General features: G+C 38.8%; 1 protein-coding gene across 1 annotated transcript in view; it reads right to left on the bottom strand.

Annotated features, from left to right (window-relative positions):
• Positions 1 to 26718, bottom strand: part of Stpg2 (sperm tail PG rich repeat containing 2) — a 504407-nt gene that overhangs the window by 440870 nt on the left and 36819 nt on the right. The window contains exon 6 of the mRNA NM_198659.2: positions 26245 to 26356. Coding sequence (NP_941061.1) covers positions 26245 to 26356 — 112 coding nt within the window. The remainder of the gene's footprint in view (positions 1 to 26244; positions 26357 to 26718) is intronic.

Below are 26718 nucleotides of genomic sequence, written 5' to 3'. Positions count from 1 at the left end.
AAACAGTCCTATATCCCCTAAAGAAATAGAAGCAATCATTAATATTCTCCCAACCAAAAAAAGCACAGGACCAGATGGGTTTAGTGCAGAGTTCTATCAGACCTTCAAAGAAGATCTAATCTCACTTCTTCACAAATTATTCCACAAAATAGAAACAGAAGGTACTCTACCCAACTCATTCTATGAAGCCACAATTACTCTGATACCTAAACCACAAAAAAGACCCAACAAAGATAGAGAACTTCAGACCAATTTCCCTTATGAATGAATATTGATGCAAAAATCCTCAATGAAGTTCTTGTTAACTGAATCCAAGAACACATCAAAACAATCATCTATCCTGACCAAGTACATTTTATCCCAGGGACGCAGGGATGGTTCAATATACAAAAATCCATTAACGTAATCCAGTATATAAACATACCCAAAGACAAAAACCACATGATCATCTCCTTAGATGCTCAGAAAGCATTTGACAAAATCCAACGCCCATTCATGATAAAAAGGCTTAGAAAGATCAGGAATTCAAGGCCCATACCTAAACATGATAAAAGCAATCTACTGCAAACCAGTAGTCAACATCAAAGTAAATGGAGAGAAGCTGGAAGCAATCCCACTAAAATCAGGGCCTAGACTAGGCTGTCCACGCTCTCCCTACCTATTCAACATTGTACTTGAAGTCCTACCCTGAGCAATTAGACAACAAAAGGAGATCAAGGGGATACAAATTGAAAAGAAAGAAGTCAAAATATCACTTTTTGCAGATGATATGATAGTATATAAAAGTGACCCTAAAAATTCCACCAGAGAACTCCTAAGCCTGATAAACAGGTTCAATGAAGTAGCTGGATACAAAATTAACTCAAACAAGTCAATAGCCTTTCTGTAAACAAAGGATAAACAGGCTGAGAAAGAAATTTGGAAAACAAGACCCTTCTCAATAGTCACAAATAATATAAAATACCTTGGTGTGACTCTAACTAAGGAAGTCAAAGATCTATATGATAAGAACTTCAAGTCTCTGAAGAAAGAAATTAAAGAAGATCTCAGAAGATGGAAAGATCTCCTATGCTCATGGATTGGCAGGATCAATATAGTAAAAATGGCTATCTTGCCAAAAGCAATCTACAGATTCAATGCAATCCCCATCAAAATTCCAACTCAATTCTTCAATGAATTAGAAAGGGCAATCGGCAGATTCATATGAAATAACAAAAAACCTAGGATAGCAAAAACTCTTCTCAAGGATGAAAGAACCTCTGGTGGAATCACCATGCCTGACATGCTCTGCTGTACACAGAGCAATTGTGATTAAAAACTGCATGGTACTGGTATAGCAACAGACAAGTAGACCAATGGAATAGAATTGAAGACCCAGAGATGAACCCACACACCTATGGTCACTTGATCTTGGACAAGGGAGCTAAAACCATCCAGTGAAAAAAACACAGCATTTTCAACAAATGGTGCGGCACAACTGGCAGTTATCATGTAGAAGAATGTGAACTGATCCATTCCTATCTCCATGTACTAAGGTCAAATCTAAGTGGATTACGGAACTCCATATAAAACCAGAGACACTCAAACTAATAGAGGAGAAAGTAGGGAAAAGCCTCGAAGATATGGGTACAGGGGGAAAATTCCTGAATAGAACAGCAATGGCTTGTGCTGTAAGATCGAAAATCGATAAATGGGACCTCATAAAGTTGCAAAGCTTCTGCAAGGTAAAAGACACCGTCAATAAGACAAAAGGACCACCAACAGATTGGGAAAGGATCTTTACCTATCCCAAATCAGATAGGGGACTAATATCCAATATATATAAAGAACTCAAGAAGGTGGTCTCCAGAAAATCAAATAACCCCATTAAAAAATGGGGCTCAGAGCTGAACAAGAATTCTCACCTGAGGAATACCGAATGGCAGAGAAGCACCTGAAAAAAATGTTCAACATCCTTAATCATCAGGGAAAAGCAAATCAAAACAACCCTGAGGTTCCACCTCACACCAGTCAGAATGGCTAAGATGAAAAATTCAGGTGACAGCAGATGCTGGCGAGGATGTGGAGAAAGAGGAACACTCCTCCATTGTTGGTGGGATTGCAAGCTTGTACAACCACTCTGGAAATCAGTCTGGGGGTTCCTCAGAAAATTGGACATAGTACTACTGGAGGATCCAGCAATACCTTTCCTGGGCATATATCCAGAAGATGTCCCAACCGGTAAGAAGGACACATGCTCCACTATGTTCATAGCAGCCTTATTTATAATAGCCAGAAGCTGGAAAGAACCCAGATGCTCCTAAACAGAGGAATGGATACAGAAAACGTGGTACATTTAAACAATGGAGTACTACTCAGCTATTAAAAAGAATGAATTTATGAAATTCCTAGGCAAATGGATGGACCTGGAGGGAATCATCCTGAGTGAGGTAAGCCAATCAGAAAGGAACTCACACAATATGTACTCACTGATAAGTGGATATTAGCCCAGTAATTTAGGATACCCAAGATATAAGATACAATTTGCTAAACGAATGAAGCTAAAAAAGAACGAAGACCAAAAAAGTGTGGACACTTTGCCCCTTCTTAGAATTGGGAACAAAACACCCACGGAAGGAGTTACAGAGACAAAATTTGGAGCTGTGACGAAAGAATGGACCATTTAGTGATTGCCATATCTGGGGATCCATCCCATAATCAGCTTCCAAAAGCTGACACCATTGCATACACTAGCAAGATTTTGCTGAAAGGACCCAGATATAGCTGTCTCTTGTGAGACTATGCTGGGGCCTAGCAAATACAGAAGTAGATGCTCACAGTCAGCTATTGGATGGATCACAGGGCCCCCAATGGAGGAGCTAGAGAAAGTACCCAAGGAGCTAAAGGAATCTGAAACCCTATAGGTGGAACAACATTATGAACTAACCAGTACCCTGGAGCTCTTGACTCTAGCTGCATATGTATCAAAAGATGGCCTAGTCGGCCATCACTGGAAAGAGAGGCCCATTGGTCTTGCAAACTTTATATGCCCCAGTACAGGGGAATGCCAGGGCCAAAAAGGGGGAGTGGGTGGGTAGGGGAGTGGGGGTGGGGGGTGGGTATGGGGGACTTTTGGGATAGCATTGGAAGTGTAAATGAGGAAAATGCCTAATAAAATTTTTTTTAAAAAAGATAGCCCCAATTTCTAGGAGTCTCAGGAAAATCCCCCACATAAAGGACTGTGGCATCAACCAAGATAATACAAGTGTAAGTTGGGCATGTTAGAGATATCTTACACAGGCAGAAAAAATAAGAAGACTTAACCATTAAGCACTGTCTCCAACACAAGGAATATTCTTATGCCTACACACTCCTCACTGTGTGTAAATTTGATTATGTATACCTCTATGCCTCAAGCGGAATATCTGAAGTATAGTAAGGCACTATGTTACAATTTGTGGCATACATTCACACAAATGCATACATATACACACAAATAAAAGTAATTATTTTAAAAATAATAACCTATGTTTTCTCCATAAATACAATATAGAAAAGGATGTAGAGGAAAATGTACAATAAGAGAAACATAGAGCCAATTGCAATGTAGAGTTCTGATTTGAATTCTGGTTGAAACAAATGTTGTGAGCAAATGAGCAGAATTTAATGGAACATTAGTTTCACTTCATTCGTACATTGAGTTCAAGGGAACTCAAGAATCTGATGCCTTAGAGTCTTTGGCTTTCCAGAAATTAGTAAATGTCAGTATTTATCAGAAGTTTGGTTCATATATCAATATTCTATATATAACATACCTGAGTATATAATCTAACCTGAACGTGTAAATTGTCTTAGTGGCCAAGAATCTTCCAAAATTGCATGTTTGATGGAAAGTTTTTAGCCAACCATATTCTCAGGAAAGGCAAATCCAGTAGGAAATTGAGTGTGAATTAATGCAGAAGTTATTTGTCAAAATCTAGAGAGACGCACACTTTAATATTTATTCCGTTTAGAAAAAGAGATCATGTCACATTCCCTTATCCATACCTAACAAGAAAAAATATATCTTCATCTGTAGGCACATGGATAAAAGCCAGCAGAAATGGCCTTTCTACCAGAATAACTATTAATGTTGCTACTCATGAATCAAAAAGATACAATATCCATAAATCACTCTCACTATTAAGGGTATTGCATGTACTCAAATTGCCTAATTTATTCTCTTCACCTGTAGGTATACAAGTGACCATTTTATTTATTCACACCTTTATTATTTCTGACAATCAATATCAGTTACAGTTCTTTTTATTAACCATACAATGTGTATTCAGAAATGTGAAGAAATTCAATTCCCTTTTAAGAGGTTAACATTTATGGATGTCAGAAGACTCAGCATTCAAATGTGCCCTCATCAATCGTAAGAATGCACTGAGGAAATGTTTTCTTCTCACCCATTGCTGCAGGAATCTAAGCAATCCATCTGGTTTGCTAAGAGTCAATCACTCTCCTCAGACAAAAGCAATTGTGTAATGGGAGACTGAGACTATGTGTTTGATTATTAGAAAGAAACAGAAGTGAATATTTTTCAGAAATCAATTCTCGATCTGAATTTTAAATGAGCTCTTGTTCAAAGTCTAAAACCCTATAATAATAAAAGCTATAGAAAGTACTTGATCCTGGCCAAACACAGTAGAACTATACTATAAGTACCATAACTTAATTTAAAAGACAACTTTAGTTCAATGAGACAATAAGAGATATTTGATCATTTAAACAGTAAGTACAGGAGTTAATTTTTGAATACTATTCTTTATTGTTATATATCTAGAAACCAGAAAACATGTTCTAGAAATTAAACTAAGTTATATTTTAATATTGTGTAATCAATAATATCACAAAGATTACATGGCCTTGGCTAAGTTTCTGGGACAGAAAAAGATGGCAGCATCAAAATATAAAATATGTGTAACATTTTATTGTATACCGTCACAAAAGCCACACTTGGGTTATTCCATTGGTTGTATTAAAATATTAAATATAAAGTTAAAATGGACAAGGGAGAAAGCTAACACACTGAGAAATGTTTTCAGAAATAAGCACTTCTCTGTCTAGCTGTTAAAGTCTTGTTAATAGTATGCTCTATTGATAGTCATAAACACAGGTTTGAGGGTTTTAAATTCACATATTTTTCTATCATCCAGAATTCTATCAACCATTGATCATTGAATTAACAAGGCAAAGCAGCTTTCTGTTTTCATTTATTTCACAAAAGTTATGCCACTTGGGGTGGTAATGCTCCCCACACCATAGACTACAGAAGAAAACCTCCTATGTGAATCCTAGAAAACTACCAAGGAAGAAAAGCAGTCAAAAATCCTATGAATCACAGCAATGCCAGTATGGAAATATATCCCCAAAAGTAATAGTGGCATTTCTATCTTAAAAGTAACCAACCATGTCTAATTGGAGTTAAGGCCCACTCAAAAAAAAAAAAAAAAATCATGCATGTTACTATACAAGTCTAGCAAATAGCCATGACTAATGAGGTCACAGAGCTTAAGACAGAACTTGCTATAGCCACCTTCTTAAACCAGTATAATTCCTAACTGTATTCTAAATACCTACACTTATCCATGGGTAGTTTCCCCCCTCATCAAACAAGCTTCAGACCATTACAAAGCACCACAAATAGTCAAAATGTATTTTTACAACTGATCTTAGGGTACCTACACCAACTAACACATCTACAACAAAACTCCTACACCTTAGGGGGCATTAGGGAACATCAAAGGACAGAGTGGAAAAAGAATTTTATGAGCCATAGGACTAAGGATGTCTCCTGTGAGATTGTTACAGGGAATCAAACCCATGAAACCTCAATATTATGGCTGCCTAAACAAGACTTGAACAATGACAATAAAAATAGCTATGCTAACATAGAAGGAAGAAATCTCATGTGGCCATGTTCCTAGACAAAGTGCTACAAGCAGTTAAAGTCTTCTCAGAAAAGGAGAATAAGTCTTCCCCAGAGATGAGCCTCCCTGTTCGTTTGGTTATCAAACACCAAGTATTTCAGCCCTGAGACTAAATACATTTAAGCAACCCTAAACATGTTCAGCAGGTTTACTTATATATTTCTCTGGGTGTGTATAGAAATAATAATTTTTAAGAGGCCATAAATTTGAGAGGGAGTAAGAGGGTTCATGGGAGAGATTGGAGGGAAGAAAGGGAAGGTAGAGAGAGAGAGGGAGAGAGAGAGAAAGAAAGAGAGAGAGAGAGAGAGAGAGAGAGAGAGAAAGAGAGATGTTTTGTTTTGTTGTTTTTCAAGACAGAGTTTCCCAGTGTAGCCCTGGCTGTACTGGAACTCACTATGTAGACTAGGCTGGCCTTGAACTAGAGATTTGGCTGCCTCTATCTCTAGAGTACTGGAATTAAAGGTGTATGCCACCACACCCAGCTGTATGTCTTAACTTTTAAATTGCAAATAAAAAATTAGTAGTATGATAGTTTTTATATAACCTGACTTGAAAAATATATTACAAAACAACATAGATTTAGGGGCTGGAAAAATAGCTCAGTTAGTAACCTTGCTGCATATAAGCATGGTTACTGCCTGAATTTGATCCCCAGAACCCACATAAAAATATAATATGGCTGAAACCACTCCTAATTCCAGCCAATGGAAGCATAAACAGACAGATCTTGTAGAATCCAAAATAAATTCAAAACCACCTAGCCCCTTCCCCCTCTAAAGGGACTTTCCGAACATAGTGGTTAAAATGACCAAGTCTACAGCTGCCAGAACAAAATGAGCTGTTCTCACAAAAATAGCCAAACAAGATTAGCAGTTCCCAGAAAAATTCCCCTACCCCGCCCCACACTGAATTCTGAGAAAAACCACAAACTGCCCTGACCTTGACACTAGAATTCCTCCTGACGTTAGTAGCTGTGACGTTAATAGCTGACCCATAAGTTCAAAATGTACTGCTGCTTTGCTGACTAATCATAATAACCCACCATAAAGGCAGGCAGAGTGAGTCACTAGGCCAAAGGTAGTCACCCTATGCAAACCAACCAATTCCTGAAAGGGTTACTTGCTACACCAATTAGAATAAGCCAGCTAGCCCTGTTGCCTAAATCTGCCCCTTACAAAGTATACAAAGTATGTTCTTTGTTTGTTCTGGGTCTCTTCTTGTGGAGAGCCATGAGCAATTGCCATCACGAGCCTCCGCTGTGCCTAAATGGTAAACAAGTAATGTGCACAGGTGCAAGAGTAAATTCGTGCCAAGTCACTGCCCATCCTGGGGCGTAGTAGTGGGGTGATGAGTGAGCAGCTAATCAGGAGCTGACACGTCACATGGAGGGGTATATAAGCAGCATCATTTTCCTTGTTCGGGGTTCTTGTTCTTCTTTCGCCTATGCAATCAATGCTCTCCCAATAAACGTGTGCAGAAGGATCCTGTTGCAGCGTCATTCTTCCTGGCCAGTTGAGCGCGTGCAAGAAATGGTGCTGAAACCCGGGACGAGAAACATCTTCAGGCACGAGTGAAGACCCCCTGTTACAGGGAGGATTCAGAACTGCATGGCGGGGAAGGAGTGGTTGATAAAGGTTCCTGTAAAACAGACTGTTGAGAAGGATCCAGCGTGGATTCAGAACTCTTCAGCTGGGGAACGGAGGTAATGAAGTGTTCCCACAACAGACTGTTGAGAAGGATTCAACTGCGTGGATTCAGAACTCTTCAGCTGGGGAACAGGGGTACCCGTAAGTAAAAGGAAATTAATGTGAGTCTCTGAGAGGTATGCTTTCTTACGCAGTAGGTCTGGTAATTGTCGTTGGGGTTGTGTTGCTTGCTTTCTTTCTTAGCCTTGATATTATGCTATTGCCTTAATTTTTCATCACCCTGGACACGAGTGTATCTGCTGGGGGTAGCTCGGCAGACACATAAGATCATAAAGCAAGTGTAGATAAACTTGTGGATCGATCTTGGGGCTAAGAACCTCACGTAGATAAGTGAGTACCTCAAGGACGCTTTATCCAGGACAAGAAATGTGAGCTAGCTGTTAAGGAAGGGCAATGACTTTTGCAGGAGCACCAGGGAAGCATATCAGAAACAGAGAGAAATGAAAAAGAAGTTACGCGTAGAAAAATAAGTTAAAAAAAAAGTTATTTTAGAGCTCTCCTAGGGACAGAATAAAAATGGGAGATGTCCTGCTCTGGCTCCTATGGAGATATTTTTAGCTTTGGATAGGATATTTGTGTCCCTTTGAGACCCCAAGTTTTATTCCCTGTCTGTCTATTGTCTGGTTTTGGTGTATGATTATTGTTTTGTGTTTTATGTTGAAAAATATAATTGGTTAAAACTTTATCTGCTGGCTGTCCATCCTTTAACTTGTTTGAAAAGCAGCCTCAATTTGCACAGTAGAAAGTGATAAAAGCACTGTGGCTGGGAGTCAGGTACAGCTGAAAAAGCCCTGCTGAGGGCCGATTGCAAATAGAGCTCTTAAAGGGGCAGGCAGCTGCATATAGACGGACCTTCTGTTCGGGGATTTGGAGAGAGATTAGATTCTCCTTGCTGGGATGTCCTATTTTCACTGATCAAGCTGAATTTGCATGGGATAGAGATATGCTGCTTGATCAAGGTTGATTTGCACAACAACAGACAGGATATCCAGTGCAGGTATTTGAGCAGGTGAATCAGATTGCCATAAGGGTGTGGAAATTATTGCCCACCGGTGTTGACAGTGTTGTAGAACTCCAGAGAGACAATGAGGCACTGAATCAGGTGAGAGAGGAGAACTCTCAATTGGTTTGGGAGAGAGGGTCTGTTTGTGTTTCCTCAGGATCATTGACAACAGCTGCAGGTCCCGGAGAGGCTGGCCAGAGCAATTCAGGGCAGGTGGAGCTGTGAGGACGTGGATGTTCCTGTGGCTGGAGGTGCTCCCGCTAGTGAAAACTGAAGAGCTCTGTGTTCCTGAAACCTATGCTGTTGACGAATTTGGATGTTTCCTCAATTCTTTACATCTAACACCAGATTTTAAGCCTTAATGGAACTCGAATAGCATCCATCATTGTTGGCAATTTTACCTCTGCTTTTTCTTACTTTAAGGAATGGGTGGGGGTAATTTTGTTTGCTGCTGTGGGCTTGTGTCCATGCTCTGGTTGGTCTGCAAGCTCAGAACCCAAAACAAAACAAAACTGTGACAAGGTCGTTATCACTCAAGCACTTGCAGCTATTGAACAAGGGGCCTCCCCTGAAATTTGGCTATCCATGCTTAAGAATTAATTGACATCTGAGTTCTCTGCTCTTGCGCTCCTCGGTTCTGTGGAAAATGAGAGAGACTCGACAATTAAAGCTCGCCTTAGGCCATACTCAGCTCTTGCACCCCTACAGGCTAGACTCATTGCACAGGGACGAGTGAGTAGGTCGTTGACTCTTATGGATTGTTGGGCTAAGCACCGCATAGGAGTCGCTCAGAGGTTTGGGCGATCCTAGAAGACAAGTCAATTTGTATGAGGGTTGAGTGTCCAAGTGTCCCTCCCCTAGGAAAAACGGCACGGGAGCAGGTCAGGGTTGCTCTGGGTAAAAGTCTGTGAGCCTAAGAGCCAATCCTGTACATGGCCCCTATTTCTGCACACTATGGATTCGACCTCTATCTTCATCCATTAAAGAGTGGCTTGCATTTTAATAAAATAAAAAGGGGGAGATGTGGAGAGCCGTGAGCAATTGCCATCATGAGCCTCCGCTGTGCCTAAATGGTAAACAAGTAATGTGCGCAGGTGCAAGAGTAAATTCATGCCAAGTCACTGCCCATCCCGGGGCGTAGTAGTGGGGTGATAAGTGAGCAGCTAATCAGGAGCAGACAGGTCACATGGAGGTGTATATAAGCAGCATCATTTTCCTTGTTCGGGGTTCTTGTTCTTCTTTCGCCTATGCAATCAATGCTCTCCCAATAAATGTGTGCAGAAGGATCCTGTTGCAGCGTCGTTCTTCCTGGCCAGTTGAGTGCATGCAAGATCTTCTCTTGCCTGCATGCTGAGGGGGGTCCCAACGCGATGGATCAATAAAAATCCTCTTGCAGTTTGAAGCAATGGCAGTCTCTGTGGTCTTTGTGAATGAGGGTCTTTTGGTGGATTCCAACACTCTCTCAAGCTTGTTGGCCAACTAATTTGGCCAAATCAGTGAGACCCAGTCCCTCTAGAAGACCCTATCTCATGCTGGTACAATAATTGCACAAAAGTTATGAGTAACCAGCCACTGTGTGCTTGGATTTAAAGCCTTCTCTGGGATATGGAACTCATCTCTGACACTGCTCAGATGGCCAGGAATCTAAGACTAGATAAACTATGGACCTATGGGGAAACCAGGTACTACTACTCTGCTAAAGGAACACCCCTAATGATATTCTGCAGTACTCACAGATCAGTATATTGCTTAGATCAGCATCAGAGAATCTTCCTTCTGCCACAGATAACACACAGCTAGAGAACTGAGATCTCACTCCTAGATGGAATGTCTCCATGAAACCCCTCCCTCAGGTCTCAGGGAAACCTGAGAAGAGGAGGTGGAAAGACTACAAGAGCCAGAGGGGACAGAGGACACAAAGGAAACAGGATCTTCTCAATACAGTGGGGCTAATGCAAATATGAACTCTCAGAGACTGTAGCAGCAAGTATAGGGCTTGCACAGGTCTGCGCCAAATGGGATCCCAGCACTGAGAGAAGTATATACAAACTCCGTCCCTACCCCAGAAGCCATCTGCAATTGATAAATATTTGCAAAGGATGAATTAGTTTTATCCAACGAATATTAGCAGGTATACAAAACAAACTCAAAAGACAGGCCCTGTGCCTAATAAGAGATGACCGACACAAAATGAACTCAATATTTTTAGAGGGATTTTATGTCTCATACTGCTTTATCTGGGAGTTTGGAGATGTTGGTTGGTTGGTGTGTTAGTTGGATGGTTGGTTGGTTGTTTGGTTGGTTGGTTGGACGGATGGTTGGTTGGTTGGTTGGTTGGTTTGCCTTGCAGAACTTTTGCTTATATATTAATTGTTTCTAATTTTGTGTTTTTATGAGATTTTTATGTGTGTGTCTCTAGGTCTGTATCTACTTCTTGTGCTTTTTGTTTGGCTTTTAGTTTTCTGTTTATTTTGTCCTGCTCTGATTTATTTAGTTTCTAGTCCAAAAAAGTAAAAAAAAAAAAAAAGTTTTGTTTGGTGGATGTGGGGAGAATCTGAAAGGAGTTGGGAAAAAAGGAGAAACTATAATAATATATTGGGTGTGTAAAGAAATTTTAATCCAGCAACATGGCTGCTCTGACAAGGGATCACATCCAAAGACCTAGGTCTGTGTGATCTGGCTTAATTAACACATCTTTAATCCCTCTAGCTGGAATACAGACACACCCTCAGTACACACCCTGAATTCCAAACAATGCAAGTAAAATTAGTTTGTTAGAGGATGCACCCATGTTAGAAAGTGATCTCTAATTAAGGGGCAGACGAAGAGGCAGGCAGATTTCTGAGTTCAAGGACAGCCTGGTCTACAGAGTGAGTTCCAGGAAGCCAGGGCTACACAGAGAAACCCTGTCTAGAAAAACCAAAAAAAAAAAAAAAAAAAAAAAAAAAAAAAAAAAAAAGACTAGCAAGCAAGAACACTAGAATACAAGGAAAATGTACACCATCAGAGTCTATTGCTGATAACCAAGGGGTTATGGTGGACATGATACCTGCATCCTTGCAAAGCGCTTGCTATCACTCACAGAATGTCCTTTAAAGATACAACTCATCGCTAGATTTGCATGTTTTAATATTACAAACATGACTCTCCATTTCTTTACATCATATTCAGTGTATATATAGACACAAAGCTTCTAGTATCTTAAATGGGGAGTCTTAGCACATTCTTATAAAGAAAAGTAATCATGCTATTTAGATTTGACCTATATATAATCAATACCATTAAACTAAGATAATCTGAATAAAAATTTACAACTAGCCCACACCCAATTTATAACAAGTATAACCTAGCCTTTTCAGGTATCCATAATTTATATTTTTACTAGACATTGAAATAATTTCCATTTTCTCCAAAATAATATTTGGTATAAATTATTTGCAAATGTGAATCTACATACCTTAAAAATACCTTAGCATTCGTCATTTCAAGTGTTTTTCCCACAATAAAACAGGTAAATGTGATTGTGGTAGGTAAAATGACTTTGTATGTCCTCTAGGTCGGCCCATAGGGCAGCAGTGGCAATAATGACCATCTGTTCGCTCCTGGCATCAAGCAAACTTCTAATGAAGACAGATGTGGGTCACCCTGGGCACACAGGCAGCAGAGTGCTAATGATCCACCTAGTGGTCACTGCCTACCTCTCCTGACTGATTGATCACCTAAAAGGTTCAGTTTGAAAAGCAAAACTGACTATTGCAGATGCTCATTAGTCTTACCAAGACACTATTCTCATTTCCCTTACTACGTCACTACCACATGTCTAACAAGTCTTAAATATACTACTACTGTATACTATCTCCGTTCTTCGAAAATAACCTTGACATCCATTTGGAGACCTTAATTCCTCTTACATTTCTTGACTGACTGACTCATGAGTTATGAACTCCCTATTGTGATACAGCAACATATATTTGTAAAACATAAGAGGTAATATTTTCCATCATAAAACTATTTATGGATAGTTACATATAATTTCATTATCAACATAAATCTTTCCAAATGCTACTTTTAAAATATTATTGAATATCTCTAACTTCTTTAAAATTATTTTACTTTGTTTAAAAATGTTCGCTTATTGAGAACAACTTATGAGATACATATCTGCTTCTATGAAATACAAAGGTCATCGTTTTACTTTGGAAAACAGATGAAAATTCAGAGTCAGTTGTTTTTAAAATAAAGTTTTTATCATATTATACCTAAGCTGTTAAAAAATAACATTGGAATTGTTCATTAAAAATAACAATATAAAAAAACAATCTATGAGACATCAACATAAAATCTACAGTGGCAACATACAACTGTTTTTTAAAATGCACATTTCATATATAAATAAATTTATGAGAAATATCATTCAGTGAGTAATAATTTTAACCAAGTTTGAAAGTACAACAATAGTTTATAAACTACATTTTTAAATTTTTACTTTCATACAGGAATTTAAGACAATGGCTGCTGCTTCTGTCACTAGGGAAATTGACTCTTAAATTGGCTTAGTTAGAGTAAGCAGCCAAGTTTGAACTTCACTGAGATTATCTCAGAATCCATGACAGTCCCAATCCATGTGAACACAGAATAAACAGAGAGACAGACAGACAGACAGACAGACAGAGACAGAGAGGCTTTTTAATATTTCAAAGCTTAGGCCTTTTAGCTGGGGCAGTTTCTCAGCTACTCTAACCTAACTAATCCTGGCATTCCATCCCACCCACCACGTGGCTGCCACCTCTACCTCTCTGCTTAGCTTTGGTCTATCTATCCATCCACCCCTGTGTCTGCTGGCTGAATCTGCCACTTCTGATTTCTTCTCTGAGAGTTCCTCTCTCAGCCTGGAAGACACACCTTCCACTCTAGACCCAGCTATTGGCCATCAGATCTTCATTACAGCCAATCAGATACAATTCTAGATTGCCTTAGGCAGGTGAGGAAGAATGAATATTTACAAAATAGAAAACCAGTTAATGGGTCATAGAAATGGCAATACCAGAATCCTGCTATCACTTATTTAGCTCTCTGCCAGTAAAGAATTAACAATTGAATATGCAGAGACAACTTCACCCAATGTACCCCAATAATCAATATAACATATATGTATATGTGTGCATACATATACCTGTGCATACACATGCTACCCCAATAACTAGAGTTATCCATTAATTGGCTTTTAAAGTTTTATTTTCATTTTTATGTCATGAGTATTCAGCTGGCATGTGTATATATCTATTACATGCATTCTTAATGCCCACAGAGGCCTGAAGAGGTTGTCACAACCCCCAGAACTGGAGTTACAGATACCTGTGACCCTCCATGTGGGGGTTCTGAGAAGTAAACCTGGATCTTCTGTAAGAGCATCAAGTTCCTGAACCACTGAGCAACTTCTCCAGCCTTATGCCTTAATTACTTTAATATTTAGGATTTATAAATCTACTTTACCCAATAATATACCTAAATACAATTTTTTAAAGGAAAAAATAGGACCAAAAAAAATCAAAATATATTTCTTGCAATAGCATCAAGATGAATTGTGGGGTTCCGGGACTCCGAGGAATAGTAGTGTGCACAGGTGAGAGTGTGCACACAGAAGCTGACAGCTTCTGGGACAGGCGGGAGCCACAGAGCTTCTGAGACAGCGCCCTTTTCAGGCTCCAGACATCCGACCACTTTCCCGTCCAGAGAACAGGTGTCCGCCCAGCTCGGGAGCCCTTTGCCTCAGGACTGGCGGGAGCCATCTTGGTTCCAGGACTCCACTGAAAAGTAGTCTGCACAAGTAGAGAGTGTGCACACAGAAGCTAACAGCTTCTGGGACAGGCCAAAGCAACACAGCATCTGGGAAAGGTTCTGTTTTGGGCATTCATCTTCGGCCAGAAGGGAGGTCCAAATGCCAGATATCTGTGCACCTTCCCTGGAAGAGGAGAGCTTGCCTGCTGAGAGTGCACAGACCACTGAAACTCAAAGAAGAGAGCTAGTCTCTGAGGTCTGCTGATAGAGGCTAACAGAATCACCAGAGGAACAATCTCTAAACAGAGACAACTATAATAACTAACTCCAGAGATTACCAGATGGCGAAAGGTAAACATAAGAATCTTACTAACAGAAACCAAGACCACTCACCATCATCAGAACCCAGCACTCACACTTCGCCGAGTCCAGGGCACCCCAACATAACCAAAAAGCTAGACCCAGATTTAAAAGCATATCTCATGATGATGGTAGAGGACATCAAGAAGAACATCAATAACTCACTTAAAGAAATACAGGAGAACACTGCTAAAAAGGTAGAAGACATTAAAGAGGAAGCACAAAAATCCCTTAAAGAATTGCAGGAAAACACAACCAAAGAGGTGATGGAATTGAATAAAACCATACAAGACCTAAAAAGGGAAGTAGACACAATAAAGAAAACCCAAAGTGAGGCAATGCTGGAGATAGAAACCCTAGGAAAGAAATCTGGAACCATAGATGTGAGCATCAGCAACAGAATACAAGAGATGGAAGAGAGAATCTCAGGTGCAGAAGATTCCATAGAGAACATCGGCACAACAATCAAAGACAATGCAAAATGCAAAAAGATCCTAACCCAAAACATCCAGGAAATCCAGGACAAAATGAGAAGACCAAACCTACGGATAATAGGAGTAAATGAGAATGAAGATTTTCAACTCAAAGGACCAGAAAATATCTTCAACAAAATTATAGAAGAAAAGTTCCCAAACCAAAAGAAAGAGATACCTATGACCATACAAGAAGTCTACAGAACTCCAAATAGACTGGACCAGAAAAGAAATTCCTACTGACACATAATAATCAGAACAACAAATGCACTAAATAAAGATAGAATACTAAAAGAAGTAAGGGAAAAAGGTCAAATAACATGTAAAGGCAAGACTATTAGAATTGCACCAGATTTTTCACCAGAGACTATGAAAGCCAGAAGAGCCTGGACAGATGTTATACAGACACTAACAGAACACAAATTCCAGCCCAGGCTACTATACCCAGCCAAACTCTCAATTACCATAGATGGAGAAATCAAAGAATTCCACGACAAAACCAAATTCACACATTATCTTTCCACGAATCCAGCCCTTCAAAGGATAATAACAGAAAAAACCAATACAAGGACGGAAACCACATCCTAGAAAAAGAAAGAAGGTAATCCCTCAACAAACTTAAAAGAAGGCAGCCACAAGAACAAAACACCAACTTTAACAACAAAAGTAACAGGAAGCAACAATTACCTTTCCTTAATATCTCTTAATATCAATGGGCTCAACTCCCCAATAAAAAGACATAGAATAACAGACTGGTTACACAAACAGGACCCAACATTTTGCTGCTTACAGGAAACTCATCTCAGAAAAAAAAGATAGACATTACCTAAGAATGAAAGGCTGGAACACAATTTTCCAAGCAAATGGTATGAAGAAACTAGCTGGAGTAGCCATTCTAATATCTAATAAAATCGACTTCCAACACAAAGTCATCAAAAAAGAAAAGGAGGTGCACTTCATATTCATCAAAGGGAAAATCCTCCAAGATGAACTATCAATTCTGAATATCTATGCTCCAAATACAAGGGCAGCCACATTCATTAAAGAAACTTTAGTAAAGCTCAAAGCACACATTGCACCTCACACAATAATAGTGGGAGACTTCAACACACCACTTTCACCAATGGACAGGTCATAGAAACAGAAACTAAACAGGGACACAGTGAAACTAACAGAAGTTATGAAACAAATGGATCTGACAGATATCTGCAGAACATTTTATCCTAAAACAAAAGGATATACCTTCTTCTCAGCACCTCATGGTACATTCTCCAAAATTGACCACATAATTGGTCACAAAACAAGCCTCAACATATACAAAAATATTGAAATTATCCCATGCATCCTATCAGATCACCATGGACTAAGGCTAATCTTCAATAACAAAATAAATAATAGAAAGCCAACATTCACATGGAAACTGAACAACACTCTTCTCAATGATACCTTGGTCAAGGAAAGAATAAAGAAAGAAATTAAGGACTTTTTGGAATTTGATGAAAATGAAACCATAACATACCCAAACTTATGGGACACAATGAAAGCATTTCTAAGAGGAAAACTCAAGCTCTGAGTGCCTCCAAAAAGAAACTAGATAGAGCACACATTAAAATCTTGACAACACACCTAAAAGCTCTAGAACAAAAGGAAGCAAATTCACCCAAGAGGAGTACAGGGCAGGAAATAATCAAACTCAGGGGTGAAATCAACCAAGTGGAAACAAGAACTATTCAAAGAATCAACCAATGAAGGAGCTAGTTCTTTGAGAAAATCAACAAGATAGATAAACCCTTAGCCAGACTCACTAGAGGGCACAGGGAAAGCATTCTAATTAACAAAATCAGAAATGAAAAGGGAGACATAACAACAGATCTTGAAGAAATCCAAAACACCATCAAGATCCTTCTACAAAAGGCTATACTCAACAAAACTGGAGAACCTGGATAAAATAGACAAGTTTCTAGACAGATACCAGGTACCAAAGTTAAATCAAGATCAGGTTAATGATCTAAACAGTCCTATATCCCCTAAAGAAATAGAAGCAGTCATTAATAGTCTCCCAACCAAAAAAGCCCAGGACCAGATGGGTTTAGTGCAGAGTTCTATCAGACCTTCAAAGAAGATCTAATCCCGGTTCTTCACAAACTTTTCCACAAAATAGAAACAGAAAGTACTCTACCCAACTCATTCTATGAAGCCACAATTACTCTGATACCTAAACCACAAAAAGACAAAAACAAAGATGGAGAACTTCAGACCAATTTCACTTATGAATATCAATGCAAAAATCCTCAATAAACTTCTGGCTCACCGAATCCAAGAACACATCAAAACAATCATTCATCCTGACCAAGTAGGTTTAAACCCATGGATGCAGGGATGGTTCAATATATGGAAATCCATCAACGTAATCCAGTATATAAACAAACTCAAAGATAAAAACCACATGATCATCTCATTAGATGCTCAGAAAGCATTTGACAAAATCCAACACCCATTCATGATAAAAGTCTTGGAAAGATGAGGAATTCAAGGCCATACCTAACCATGATAAAAGCAATCTACAGCAAACCAGTAGCCAACATCAAAGTAAATGGTGAGAAGCTGGAAGCAATCCCACTAAAATCAGGGACTAGAAAAGGCTGTCCACGCTCTCCCTACCTATTCAACATTGTACTTGAATCCTAGCCAGAGCAATTAGACAACAAAAGGAGATCAAGGGGATACAAATTGGAAAGGAAGATGTCAAAATATCACTTTTTGCAGATGATATGATAGTATATATAAGTGACCCTAAAAATTCCACCAGAGAACTCCTAAGCCTAATAAACAGCTTCAATGAAGTAGATGGATATAAAATTAACTCAAACAAGTCAATGGCCTTTCTGTACACAAAGGAAAAACAGGCTGAGAAAGAAATTAGGGAAACAACGACCTTCTCAATAGTCACAAATAATATAAAATACCTTGGCATGACTCTAACTAAGGAGGTGAAAGATCTGTATGATAAGAACTTCAAGTCTCTGAAGAAAGAAATAAAAGAAGATCTCAGAAGATGGAAAGATCTCCCATGCTCATGGATTGGCAGGATCAACATTGTAAAAATGGCTATCTTGCCAAAAGCAATCTACAGATTCAATGCAATCCCCATCAAAATTCCAACTCAATTCTTCAATGAATTAGAAAGAGCAATCTGCAAATTCATCTGGAATAGCAAAAAACCTAGGATAGCAAAAACTCTTCTCAAGGATGAAAGAACCTCTGGTGGAATCACCATGCCTGACCTAAAGCTGTACTACAGAGCAATTGTGATAAAAACTGCATGGTACTGGTATAGCAACAGACAAGTAGACCAATGGAACAGAATTGAAGACCCAGAGATAAACCCACACACCTATGGTCATTTGATCTTGGACAAGGGAGCTAAAACCATCCAGTGGAAAAAACACAGCATTTTCAACAAATGGTGCTGGCACAACTGGCAGTTATCATGTAGAAGAATGAGAATTTATCCATTCCTATCTCCTTGTACTAAGGTCAAATCTAAGTGGATTAAGGAACTCCACATGAAACCAGAGACACTGAAACTTATAGAGGAAAAAGTAGGGAAAAACCTCGAAGATATGGGTACAGGGGAAAAGTTCCTGAATAGAACAGCAATGGCTTGTGCTGTAAGATCATGAATCGATAAATGGGACCTCATAAAGTTGCAAAGCTTCTGCAAGGCAAAAGACACCGTCAATAAGACAAAAGGACCACCAACAGATTGGGAAAGGATATTTACTTATCCTAAATCAGATAGGGGACTAATATCCAATATATATAAAGAACTCAAGAAGGTGGTCTCCAGAAAATCAAATAACCCCATTAAAAAATGGGGCTCAGAGCTGAACAAAGAATTCTCACCTGAGGAATACCGAATGGCAGAGAAGCACCTGAAAAAATGTTCAACATCCTTAATCATCAGGGAAATGCAAATCAAAACAACCATGAGATTCCACCTCACACCAGTCAGTATGGCTAAGATGAAAAATTCAGGTGACAGCAGATGCTGGCGAGGATGTGGAGAACGAGGAACACTCCTCCATTGTTGGTGGGATTGCAAGCTTGTACAACCACTCTGGAAATCAGTCTGGCGGTTCCTAAGAAAACTGGACATAGTAATACCAGAGGATCCTGCAATACCTCTCCTGGGTATATACCCAGAAGATTCCTAAACAGAGGAATGGATATAGAAAATGTGGTACATTTACACAATGAAGTACTACTCAGCTATTAAAAAGAATGAATTTATGAAATTCTAGGCAAAAGGATGGACCTGGAGGGCATCATCCTGAGTGACGTAACCCAATCACAAAAGAACTCACACAATATGTACTTACTGATAAGTGGATATTAGCCCAGAATCTTAGGATACCCAAGATATAAAATACAATGTGCTAAACGCATGAAACTCAAGAAGAAAGAAGACCAAAGTGTGGACACTTTGCCCCTTCTTAGAATTGGGAACAAAACACCCATGGAAGGAGTTACAGAGACAATGTTTGGAGCTGTGATGAAAGGATGGACCATCTAGAGACTGCCATATCCAGGGACCCATCCCATAATCAGCTTCCAAACGCTGACACCATTGCACACACTAGCAAGATTTTGCTGAAAGGATCCAGATATAGCTGTCTCTTGTGAGACTATGCCGGGACCTAGCAAACACAGAAGTGGATGCTCACAGTTAGCTATTGGATGGGTCACACGGCCCCCAATGGAGGAGCTAGAGAAAGTACCCAAGAAGCTAAAGGGATCTGCAGCCCTATAGGTGGAACAACATTATGAACTAACCAGTACCCTGGTGCTCTAGACTCTAGCTGCATATGTATCAAAAGATGGCCTAGTCGGCCATCACTGGAAAGAGAGGCCCATTAGACTTGCAAACTTTATATGCCCCTGTACAGGGGAATGCCAGGGCCAAAAAGTGGGAGTGGGTGGGTAGGCAAGTGGGGGGAGGTTATGGGGGACTTTTGGGATAGCATTAGAAATGTAAATGAGGAAAATACCTAATAAAAATATTTTTTAAAAGATTAATTGTTTAGTAAATGGTTTTGTTTATATAAAGGATACATGCCTGATGCAGACATCCAAATAATATTATAACATTACCATAAGAAAAATCAAGTGTAGATTTTTTTCAAACAGCAATATTAATATCACTACAATATCTTTATTTTGGGAATTTCATACTTGAATATGCTATATTTATATTACTTTTATCCATCTCTATTCCTTTCCATATGTACCATCACCCCTTCTCCAATTCATTACCTCGTCTGTAATTATTAGTTACATATTTATATAAACATACTTAGCCATTCTGATTGGTATAAGGTGTTGTTTTGATTTTCATCTCTCTGATCACTAAAGACTTTGAACATTTCTTTAGGTGCTTCTCGGCCATTCAATATTCCTCAGTTGAGAATTCTTTGTTTAGCTCTGTACCCCATTTTTTAATCGGGTTATTTGGATCAGACACTATTCTGGATGCCAACAAGTGCTTGCTGACAGGAGCCTGATATAGCTGTCTCCTGAGAGGCTTTGGCAGTGCCTGACAAAGACAGTGGTGGATGCTCTCAGCCAACCATTGCACTGAGCACAAGGTCCCCAATGGAGGAGTTAGAGAAAGGACCAAAGGATTTGAAGGAGCTTGCAACCCCATAGGAGGAACAACAATGTGAACCAACCAGTACCCCCTCCCAGAGCTCTCAGCGACTAAACCACCAACCAAAGAGTACTCATGGAGGGACCTATGGCTCCAGCTGCATATGTAGCAGAGGATAGCCTTGTTTGACATCAATGGGAGGAAAGACCCTTGGTCCTGCGAAGGCTCGATGACCCAGTGTAGGGGAATGCCAGGACAGGAAACCAGGGGTTGGTGAGGAGGGGGGGAGGGGATGGGATAGGGGGTTTTCAGGGGGGAAACTAGGAAAGGGGATAACATTTGAAATGTAAATAAAGAAAATATTTGATAAAAAATTAATAAATAGACCCTTATGAAACTGGAAAGCTTCTGTAAGGCAAAGGACACTGTCAATAAACAAAGCAACAACCTACAGATTGGGAGAAAAATCTTCACTAACCCCACATCCAATAGAGGGTTAATATCCAAAATATGTAAAGAACTCAAGAAGCTAACCACCAAAAACCCAAACAACCCAATCAAAAAGTGGAGTATAGAAATAAACCAAGAATTCACAACAGAGGAATCTCGAATAGCTGAGAAGCACCTAAAGAAATGTTCAAAGTCCTTAGTGATCGAAGAATTGCAAATCAAAACGACCCTAAGATTCTACCTTACACCAATCAAAATGGCTAAGTTCAAAACCTCAGGTGACAGCACATGTTGGTGAGGATGTGGAAAAAAATAACAATCCTCCATTGCTGGTGGGATTGCAAACTGGTACAACTACTCTGGAAATCAATCCAGAGGTTCCTCAGAAAATTGGACATAGTATTTTCTGAGGACCCAGCTAGACCACTCCTGGGCATATACCCAAAAGATGCCCCAACATATAAAAAAATGCTCCATTACTGCATAGCAACCTTATTTATAATAGCCAGAAGGTGGAAAGAACCCAGTTGTCCTTCAACAGAAGAATGGATACAGAAAATGTGGTACATTTACACAATGGAATACTACTCAGCTATTAAGAATGAGGACATCCTAAGTTTGGAAGGCAAATGGATGGAACCAGAAAATATTAACTTAGGCCCCAAAGGACATGCATGGTATGTACTCACTAATAAGTAGATATTAACCAAAAAATAATAATAATACAGAATACCCCAAGATACAGTTCACAGAACTCAAAAAGGTCAACAAGCCGAAGGGCCCAAGTGAGGATGCCTCAATCCCACTTGAGAGAGAGAAGAAAGCAATCACAAGGGGGGACCTAGCTAGGAAAGGGGACACGGAGGGGGAGAGGGGAATATGATCAGCAGAAAGAATGGAAACAGGCAACCTCAGAAGGTAGGAGGTGGGGAGAACCTCCAAAATGTACCAGACCTGGGAGGTGAGAGACTCCAGGACTCAAAGGGAGGGACCTTAGATGAAATGCCCTACAGTACAGAGAGGGAAGTTAAACTTTTTTTTTTCCAGTTTTAACTTTTTTTTTTTGGTTTCATTTTTTAAAATTGTTTTCTTTATTTACATTTCAAATGTTATCTATCCCCTTTCCTAGTTTTCCTTCTAAAAATCCCCTATCTCCTACCCCCTACCACTGCCTCTCAACCCACCCACTTCCATTCCTGGTCCTGGCATTCCCCTATACTGGGGCATAGAGCCTTCACAGGACCAAAGGCCTCTCCTCCCATTGATGACTGACTAGGCCATCCTCTGCCACAAATTCCACCATGTGTTTTCTTTGGTTGTAAATTTCACTAGGTGGCGCCAAAACTTTGACCATCATTCTTGCCCAGCTGTGAACTCTGTCAGCTACAGTGACGACCTGTTTAGGAAGGTAAGCTCGCTGGTGCAATGGTGGCACAGATGCCCAGGAGGTATCTTAACACCTGCTTTACTTATTAGGGCCAGAAACTAGGCTTGTTAAAGGTCCTAGGGGAAAACCACAATGATTAATCCGCAAAATAGATATTGTATATAACTGACTCCTAATGACTTCTTGTTATACCCATAGACAATTCCAATATGCTGTATTAACCAGCAGAGCTCCTTACATATGACCATAAAGTTGCGTAGCTATGATACATTACGTATCCAAACTAAGTACTCGCTGGTACTTCATTTAAAAAGTTTGTGACCTTTATTTATGAAACCATTCTTCTTTTTCATATAGAATGAACTATTTCTTCTTTTTCTTCCTCTTTTCATGTGTGTGTGTGTGATGTACATACATGCATGTTTGAATATTCACATATGTGCAAGCGCTCAAGTATAATGGAGGCCCAAGGGCCTGCAATCTTCTGTGATTGTTTTTCCACCTTCTTCTTTGAGGCAAGGTGTCTGAGATCATGCCCACCCAACAGTTACATAGGTTCTGGGGATAAGGACTCTGATCCTCTTGTTTGTATAGCAAGCACTTTAATCACTGAGCCAACTCCTCAGATCACTTTGGATCTTTAGCATACTGTGATGGTTTGTATATTCTTGGACCAGGGAGTGGCACCATTTGAAGGTGTGGCCTTGTTGGAATAGTGTGTCACTGTGGGTATGGGCTTAAGACCCTCACCCTAGTTGCCTGGAAGTCAGTCTTCCACTAGCAGCCTTTGGATGAAAATGTAGAACTCTCAGCTGTACCTGAGCTATGCCTGCCTGGTTACTGCCATGCTCCCACCTTGGTGATAATGGGCTGAACCTCTGAACCTGGAAGTCAGCCCCAATTAAATGTTGTTTTTTTTTATAAGACTTGCGTTGGTCATGGTGTCTGTTCACAGCTGTAAAGCCCTAACTAAGACAAATACCAATGTCTACAAAAGATCATAAGAGTCAGAGGTTGGAGAAGATCAGGGTCAAATAGCATCCCCAAGACATGACAGCACCCTCATGAATTCACAGTAAGCATGGTTGCCTGCTTTAAACCTATACAGGATCAAGCTAGTCAGTGGTCTAAAATGGGGGGAGAAAGGACTTACAAGGCCCTATCTTAACTGAAAAGCTATTAATAGTTGATTGTTTCTAAAGGAAGAAGAGTCGGTTTCCTTTAAGGATGTGGTCAACTACACTCCAGTGAATGGCTTGTGAGTATTGGGGCAACAGAAAGCAGACTCGGGGCTTTCTTTTGTTTTGTTTTTTTAGAGAGAGAGTACAGGAAGTTGAGAAGTAATGAGGAAGTGGGGAATCAATCTAGAAAGATTTAGAAAGAAGAGTTGGAGGCAAATGTGATCAAAATATACTGTAGGAAATTCCCAACTTAAAATTAAAAAATATATTAAAATAAAATATGTAAGTATTCTGCCAACCACTTCCTTGACACAATACAATTTCTAAAATTACCATCAATATGTCCTAGAGTTTTCCATGTGCAACAAAAAATAGTGATGTACAATATGATATTCATGAGATAATATGTTGCCACATATCTTATAATTACGATAAGTGAAAGACAATGCAAAAACAAATCAAAACTGGAGATAAAGAAAGAACTGTAAGTTAAAACAGTTTTTCTAAATGTGAACTCAAAGTTAAGACATCAATACTATTTTATTAGAAATGTAAGGTCCTACATGATATAAAATGACATGACAGTATGAGGAAATCACGCTTTTATACAATACCTATCACTCAAGTCCTTACCATATCCTAGGCACTGCGGTAAATACTAAGAACACCACACTGAATAAGGCATGATCCCAAACTCAGGAATATGATCAAAGGAAAAATCCACAAATGGTAATATTCAAAAAAATTAAAATTCACTCCATTGCTATTGACTACAGTTCATCGTGTTGTTATTTTACCTATTTCAAAAGTGTTTTTAATCACTTTAGACTGTGGTGAGCAGTGTAATAATACAGGCAATCTTATTATAACCTTAAAATCATCTAATATAAACTTTTCTCCTCTAAGAAAATGTAACATCATAAAAAGAGGATTTTTAATGCAATTGTTAACTTTAATAGACACCAAAAATTTGCCACTAAACATCATCTTGAGGACTAGTTTGAGGTGAAATGAAAGAATATTAGCCTAACATGATGGTACTTTGGATTCTGTCTTCAATGCAGTCAGAAAAATACTTTTGACAATAATTTATTTGTATTTCAATGACAAAAATCTTATGCATATGTATAAATAAGTTCTGTTGATAAATAAAACCTTAACAGAAAACAAAAGCTTTATCATGTTTTAGATTCAGTTTCAGAATACAGTTTTACACTATAATATAAAATTACTTCATATATCCACTAGAACCTACCAATCAACATGAATAATTTTATCTGGTTTTTAAAGAATAATTGTTATTTTATTAGAACAAATGCATTACTGTTGTGATTATGTATCTTTTTCTAACATTATATGATGTTTTATCTTGGGTAAATGATTCATTGTTGGTTAACATGTAAGCCAAGGGAACCTTGGATAGGAAAAAAATCTTACTGAAATAGTTGCGAGATCTTTCTAATGGAGAGTCAGCTAGTCTTACTCTAAATGTATCCCTTTTTAAATTTTTGCACTACAATCTTTACCTCTTAGGTTAAAACATATTATACAGGAAAAATAAGAGTTTTATTAACCTAAAATTTTCAAATGGGAAAAAATTTTCAATATACATCTAAAAGTGGAAAGTACATCTTAATGAGTTTTATGTGGATAGAGACACAATTTGGAACAAAAAAAAGTGAAAATCTTGCTTTTACAATTAAAACCACACAAAATGTTATGCTTGGTTTATTTTAAAAAGCAGAAAGAACAAAATTCACAAATTAAGAAGCCCTTGAGACAATGAAAGAACTTAAGTAAACTGACATTGCAGGACTTTTAAAGGTATCTAGGTCATAACCTTACTAGAGAAAGGACGACAGAAAAGCAACCACGGGTAAGGGAAGTAAGGGGTGTGGAAGGAATAATAATACTAGTGTTATTCCTAATTACTAGTCCTAATATTACTAGTGTTATTCTGTATTACTATTCCTAATAATACTAGTATTCTTAATTATTATTTCTAAAATACTAGTATTATTCCTAATTACTGTTCCTAATACTAGAATTATTCTTCCTAAAGAAAAACTTAGGTCAATTTAAAGATATTTGAAGAAAATCACTGTCCAATACTTAAATAACAAAAGCAGGAATGGGCTTCCTGCTTATTCCTTTATGATAAAGTATCCAAGCAGAGCCAGTGACCACTGTACTGCAGAGTGAACATGTACTGTAGCTACTTCTACAAAACCCATTGGGTAACACAGCCATCAGGTATAGTAGACATACACAGAAAATTCATGAAATATCCCTTTAAACTTACCTTTTTTTCCTCCTGCAATATTATCGCTTCATATAGCCGTGGGACATATGTATAATAATTATGCTCTTGTTCTCTCTTGATGTTAATATTTTCACAATGTAGTTTCCTTTTCCTTTCAAAAATCCAGATAGAATTTGAGTTTTCAATTTTAAATACACAAATATTTTATAAGCAAATATAATTTTTATACCAAAAGCTTCAGCTTCAAGTGGATTTAATAACATCAACAGGTTGGATCAATACATTCAAATTCTTATGAAAATATATCTTATGTTGACTGGTTTTGGTTTTTTTTAATGGAGTACTGGGACTGCCAAGATAGGTCAGGGGCTTGAATGTACTTGATATAGAGCCCGATGGCCTGAGTTTCATCCCCAGAACTCAACTAGGAGAAGAGAAGGATCCCCACAAGGTGTCCTCTGACATCAGCATAGATGTGCACACAGATGCACACATATACACAGACACACACAA

This window comes from Mus musculus, chromosome 3 (genome assembly GCF_000001635.26).
Source record: "Mus musculus strain C57BL/6J chromosome 3, GRCm38.p6 C57BL/6J".
NCBI classification, from domain to species: Eukaryota; Metazoa; Chordata; class Mammalia; order Rodentia; family Muridae; genus Mus; species Mus musculus.
This window is presented reverse-complemented; position numbering and strand designations above follow the sequence as displayed.